The 6613-nt window shown below is 49.4% G+C and overlaps 1 protein-coding gene across 1 annotated transcript in view; it reads left to right on the plus strand.

The window, feature by feature from the left end:
* Positions 1–5434, plus strand: part of kif5ab (kinesin family member 5A, b) — a 192455-nt gene extending 187021 nt beyond the window's left edge. The window contains exons 24-29 of the mRNA XM_046312357.1: positions 985–1201; positions 1311–1557; positions 1752–2915; positions 3073–3100; positions 3468–3736; positions 5140–5434. Of these exons, the coding sequence (XP_046168313.1) occupies positions 985–1201; positions 1311–1557; positions 1752–2577 (1290 nt within the window). The 3' untranslated portion in view covers positions 2578–2915; positions 3073–3100; positions 3468–3736; positions 5140–5434. The remainder of the gene's footprint in view (positions 1–984; positions 1202–1310; positions 1558–1751; positions 2916–3072; positions 3101–3467; positions 3737–5139) is intronic.
* The last annotated feature ends 1179 nt before the right edge of the window (positions 5435–6613 follow it).

The raw sequence follows: 6613 nt of genomic DNA on the forward strand, positions 1-6613 counted from the left end.
CTTTCTCTCCCACCTTTTCTCCCTCCCTCCCTCCCTCCCTCCCTCCCTCCCTCCCTCCCTCCCTCCCTCCCTCCCTCCCTCCCTCCCTCCCTCCCTCCCTCCCTCTCTCCATCTCCCCTTCCCTCCCTCCCTCCCTCTCTCCATCCCTCCCTCCCTCTCTCCATCTCCCCTTCCCACCCTTTCTCCCTCCCTCCCTCCCTCTTTCTCTCCCACCCTTTTCCCTCCCTCCCTCCCTCCCTCCCTCTCTCCCACCCTCTTTCCATCTCCCCCTCCCTCCCTCTCTCCCACCCTCTCTCCATCCCTCCCTCCCTCCCTCTCTCCATCTACCCTTCCCTCCCTCTCTCCCACCCTCTCTCCTTCTCCCCTTCCCTCCCTCTCTCCCACCCTCTCTCCATTTCCCCTTCCCTCCCTCTCTCCCACCCTCTCTCCATCTCCCCTACCTCCCTCCCTCCCTCTCTCCCACCCTCTCTCCATCTCCCCCTCCCTCCCTCTCTCCCATCCTCTCTCCATCTCCCCCCTCCCTCTCTCCCACCCTCTCTCCATCCCTCCCTCCCCCTCTCTCCATCTCCCCATCCCTCCCTCTCTCCCACCCTCTCTCCATCTCCCCCTCCCTCTCTCCCACCCTCTCTCCACCCCCCCCACCTCTCTCTCCATCTCCCCCTCCCTCCCTCCCTCTCTCCCACCCTCTCTCCATCTCCCCCTCCCTCCCTCTCTCCCACCTTCTCTCCATCTCCCCCTCCCTCCCTCCCTCCATCCCTCCCTCCCTCCCTCCCTCCCTCCATCTTCCCTTCCCTCCCACTCTCCCACACTCTCTCCATCTCTCCCTCCCTCCCTCTCTCCATCTCTCCCTCCCTCTCTCCCACCCTCTCTCCATCTCTCCCTCCCTCCCTCTCTCCATCTCTCCCTCCCTCCCTCTCTCCCACCCTCTCTCCATCTCTCCCTCCCTCCCTCTCTCCCACCCTCTCTCTCTCTCCCTCTTTCCAGTTGGTACGTGACAACGCAGACCTGCGTTGTGAGCTTCCGAAGCTTGAGAAGCGTCTTCGGTCTACGGCTGAGAGAGTGCGGGCGTTGGAGGGTGCACTGAAGGAGGCCAAGGAGGGGGCTATGAAGGACCGGAGACGCTATCAACAGGAAGTAGAGAGGATCAAAGACGCTATGAGGGTCAAGAACCCCCTACGCAGGCCGCACGCCGCTCAGATAGGTGATGATACATATTCACTTCCTCTTTCCCTTCCCCACCTACACCCCTACACACATCGAGAATGATGATAACGTCGATTTTAATACCACTGCTATGTCTCTATTTCCAGCCAAGCCAGTCCGTCCGGGCCAGTTCCCGCTCTGCTCTCCCACCAACCCCTGGGTCCGTATTACTGAACAGCAACACTCCATCCATTTTAGTAATGCCATGTTCCAGATGCCCAGTCTGACCCCCAGCCAGATAGCCAGTCATCATGCTGCATCCCCAGCAACAGCCCATTACTTCAAACCCTCCCAGAGCAAGGACCAGTCCAACAATCACAACTCCACTAAGTCCAACATGCCCCAGACCAACAAGTGAGTACAAACATAGTTTTGAGTGAAAGTAAAACAGAGGGGAGAAAAGCTAGTGTTATTTCATTGCTTTATTTAACCAGGAAGGACCCTTGAGGTTAGAAACATCTTTCTGCCATCTGCTGATAGTTGTTATTGATGGAGATACTGTACAATCATATGAATAGGTGACTGACGGGCTTCTGTTTGTCTTGTAGGCTGCCAGATGAGCCAATCAACAGCCCCACAGAGGACAACAGCCCCACAGAGGACAACAGCCCCACAGAGGTCAACAGCCCCAGAGAGGACAACAGCCCCACAGAGGACAACAGCCCCACAGAGGACAATACTATAGTGCAGAACACTACGGAGAAGGACACTACAGAGAAGGACACTACAGAGAAGAACACTACATTGAAGAACACTACAGAGAAGGACACTAGAGAGAAGGACACTACAGAGAAGGACACTACAGAGAAGGACACTACATTGAAGAACACTACAGAGAAGGACACTACATTGAAGGACACTAGAGAGAAGGACACTACATTGAAGAACACTACAGAGAAGGACACTACAGAGAAGGACGCTACAGAGAAGGACACTACAGAGAAGGACACTACATTGAAGAACACTACAGAGAAGGACACTACATTGAAGGACACTAGAAAGAATGACACTACATTGAAGGACACTAGAGAGAAGGACACTACATTGAAGAACACTACAGAGAAGGGCACTACAGAGAAGAACACTACAGAGAAGGACACTACAGAGAAGGACACTACAGAGAAGAACACTACATTGAAGAACACTACATTGAAGAACACTAGAGAGAAGGACACTAGAGAGAAGGACACTACATTGAAGAACACTACAGAGAAGGACACTACATTGAAGAACAATACAGAGAAGGACACTACAGAGAAGGACACTACAGAAGGACACTACATTGAAGGACACTACATTGAAGGACACTACATTGAAGGACACTACAGAGAAGGACACTACAGAGAAGGACACTACAGAGAAGGACACTACTGAGAAGGACACTACAGAGAAGGACACTACAGAGAAGGACACTACAGAGAAGGACACTACATTGAAGGACACTACATTGAAGGACACTACATTGAAGGACACTACAGAGAAGGACACTACAGAGAAGGACACTACAGAGAAGGACACTACAGAGAAGGACACTACAGAGAAGGACACTACATTGAAGAACACTACATTGAAGAACAATACAGAGAAGGACACTACAGAGAAGGACACTAGAGAGAAGGACACTACAGAGAAGGACACTACAGAGAAGGACACTACAGAGAAGGACACTACTGCCAGCTCTACAGGGATGCTGGATGTGGACACCTTCAACGGTAAGGTTAACAGAACCGTTTCCTGTTTCTCTGTTCTCCACTTCCACTCACTCCTGCTCCATAGACTTAGATAGACTTACTTCAATTCCCTAAGTCTGTTCACTGTTCACTGGTGTGACTGCATCCCCACCCTGACACTAGCTCTGTCTATCCACAGGGAACGCCACAGATATCAATTACAACAGGTAAGACTGCCCACTGTCACTGACCTGCTTTGCTCTTTGTGTTTGATCCCCCCCGCAGCCGACACAACACTTCTACTCGCTTAGTAATTCATTGTCATTGATTGGATTTATAAAGCACTTTTGTAGTTCGCTCGAAGCACTTAGCGCTTTAGTTAGCTGACTAGTCAAACACAATAGCATTATCAAACCTCGTTGAATATATCCTATTGTGAACCTGAGGCCTGACACTGACACACACTCCTACACTTGTCCCTCACTGCTTTCCGTCCCATCACTGTTATGCTGCTGTATTTCTGGTTTCCCTCCCGCTGCTACGGCCTTTCTTCCTGACTGCCGACTGTTATCCCTGCCCGGCGCTGGGGTACAGCTTGTCTCTGAGTGTCCACTCTGCTGCTGTGTCCAGGAGGGATGTGCAGCACTGCGACAACCAGAACCAGGACAGCACAGCCAGGCTGTACCACGTCATCCAACCAGAACCAGGACAGCCCAGCCAGGCTGCACCACGTCATCCAACCAGAACCAGGACAGCCCAGCCAGGCTGCGCCACGTCATCCAACCAGAACCAGGACAGCCCAGCCAGGCTGCACCACGTCATCCAACCAGAACAGGCTACCAGCTAGTGACCCAGCTCCTCACGTGAGAGAGGAAGGGAATAATAGGGAGAATATTGAATGAGTATTTCATAACAGACAGATGAATTGACTTGTGTATTTATATACACCTGCCCTCTCCGTCTCTCTCTCTCAATTCAATTTCAATTTCAATTTAAGGGCTTTATTGGTTTGGAAAGTGAACTAGATAAACTCTAGATCTCTCTTTCTCTCTCTCTCTCTCTCTCTCTCTCTCTCTCTCTGTCTCTCTGTCTCTCTCTCTCTCTCTCTCTCTCTCTCTCTCTCTCTCTCTCTCTCTCTCTCTCTCTCTCTCTCTCTCTCTCTCTCTCTCTCTGTCTCTCTCTCTCTCTCTCTCTCTCTCTCTCTCTCTCTATCTCTCTCCCTCTCTCTTTTTTTTCTCTCTCCATCTCTCTCTCTTTGTCTCTATCTCTGGGAAACAGAGGCAGGGGGAGAAAAATATATTGATGGAAATATATAAATATATGAATATATTTATGCAGAGTTCCATATGGTGAGCAAGCCAATCACAGACCTAATATTATAAGAATTATTGTTATTATTGCTTCATCTTGCCTTCTGATTGGCTAGGAGGAAATGTATCATATTAAATGTGATTTCGGCATATTTAGCTGATTAGACTGGTGAAATTCATCCCACAGTTTTTCACAATAAAGATTCCATATCAGACATAGAATGTATGACTGGTGCTGATTATGGGATTCATTGCATTGTTTGTCTCTCTCTCTCTCTCTCTCTCTCTCTCTCTCTCTCTCTCTCTCTCTCTCTCTCTCTCTCTCTCTCTCTCTCTCTCTCTCTCTCTCTCTCTCTCTCTCTCTCTCTCTCTCTCTCTCTCTCTCTCTCTCTCTCTCTCTCTCTCTCTCTCTCTCTCTGTCTCTCTCTCTCTCTCTCTCTCTCTCTCTCTCTCTCTCTCTCTCTCTCTCTCTCTCTCTCTCTCTCTCTCTCTCTCTCTCTCTCTCTCTCTCTGTCTCTCTCTCTCTCTCTCTCTCTCTCTGTCTCTCTCTCTCTCTGTCTCTCTCTCTCTCTCTGTCTCTCTCTCTCTCTCTCTCTCTCTCTCTCTCTCTCTCTCTCTCTCTCTCTCTCTCTCTCTCTCTCTCTCTCTCTCTCTCTCTCTCTCTCTCTCTCTCTCTCTCTCTCTGTCTCTCTCTCTCTCTCTCTCTCTCTCTCTCTCTCTCTCTCTCTCTCTCTCTCTCTGTCTCTCTCTCCCTCCCTCCCTCTCTCTCTTTCTCTCCCTCTCTCTCTCTCTCTCTCTCTCTCTCTCTCTCTCTCTCTCTCTCTCTCTCTCTCTCTCTCTCTCTCTCTCTCTCTCTCTCTCTCTCTCTCTCTCTCTCTCTCTCTCTCTCTCTCTCTCTCTCTCTCTCTCTCTCTCTCTCTCTCTCTCTCTCTCTCTCTCTCTCTCTCTCTCTCCAGGTGTCCGGTTCTGCCAAGACCGCCCTCATAAATCTGCATGCTGCTGATCAGTGACCTTCTGATCTCCCTCTCCTCCCCCCTCTTTCCCAGTAAGACGGTCTCTCTCCCTCTCCTCCCCTCTTTCCCAGTAAGACCATCTCTCTCCCTCTCCTGGCCCCTTTCCCAGTAAGACTGTCTATCTTCCTCTCCTGGCCCCTTTCCCAGTAAGACTGTCTCTCTCCCTCTCCTCTCCCCTCTTTCCCAGTAAGACCGTCTCTCTCCCTCTCCTGCCCCTTCTTTCCCAGTAAGACCGTCTCTCTCCCTCTTCCTCTCTCCGTAGAACTCTCTGTAGCCCTCCCCTCTCCCTCTCTCCTCCTTTCCTCCCTCTCCCTCTCTCCCTCTCTCCCCCTCTCCCCCTCTCCCACTCTCCCCCCTCTCCCCCTCTCCCCTCTCCCACTCTCCCCCTCTCTCCCTCTCCCCCTCTCCCTCTCTCCTTCTCTCCCTCTCTCCCTCTCTTGTAAATTAACCACTAGAATTGGCAGCTTCCTCTTCCTCTGAGCCCTGGCCCTTTTGGATGAGCTGTGGTCAAGGCTATTGGAGCGAGAGAGGGTGTGGCGTTCTGTGTGGCCACTAGGGCGCACTCCTGCTGCTCCTCGCCCCATTCCTGGAGGCTTTAGTGAGGGTAAATGAGATTATCTTTTTAGGCTATTTTGGATTAAATCTGTTGGAAAATAGACAATAACCTGACCCTAACAACCACCTTGCAAATGAAGATTGATAGAAGTAAACGCACACGGCATAGCCTTAATACATTTCTAATAAACCTACCCATACGTTTACATTTTTCACTCTATACAATTCATGTACAGTTCATGTACAATTCATGTACAGTACTGGTCAAAAGTCTTAGAACACCTACTCAGTCAATGTTTTTTCTTTATTTTTACTATTTTCTACATAGTAGAATAATAGAGAAGACTTCAAAACTGTGACATAACAAATATTATTATTATTATTATTATTTTTAACCTTTTATTTAACTAGGCATGTCAATTAAGAACCAATTCTTATTTACAGTGACGGCCTGGGATTTTTACTATATGCCCAGTGTTCTAGTGGTTGTGTAGTGGTCCTAGCTGCTATCTGAGCTGGTTAACACATCAGACAGCTGTTTCTTTCATCTCCTTAATAAGGGTTAGGATCAATTCCATTTCAATTCAAAGTTGAAAGTTCCTGTTACCTTCCCGAAGTGACTGAAATTAAATGAAATGTACCTCAACCCCGATGCCCTCACTATAGGTGACTTCTTCTCCTGCTTCCAGTATGTCCTGTCGTGTTGTCAGGCTCTGAGATATATATGTACATATTTGTAAATATGTCTCTGCTCAGGTCTAGATTGAGTGGACAGAGTATTGTAGGTAAGGGGGCATATCACCAACCCTATGCTGTTAGCAGTGGTTTAAATGTCATGACTCACAACCTCAGATGAAGCGTA

This window comes from Oncorhynchus gorbuscha, linkage group LG18, assembly GCF_021184085.1.
Source record: "Oncorhynchus gorbuscha isolate QuinsamMale2020 ecotype Even-year linkage group LG18, OgorEven_v1.0, whole genome shotgun sequence".
NCBI lineage: Eukaryota > Metazoa > Chordata > Actinopteri > Salmoniformes > Salmonidae > Oncorhynchus > Oncorhynchus gorbuscha.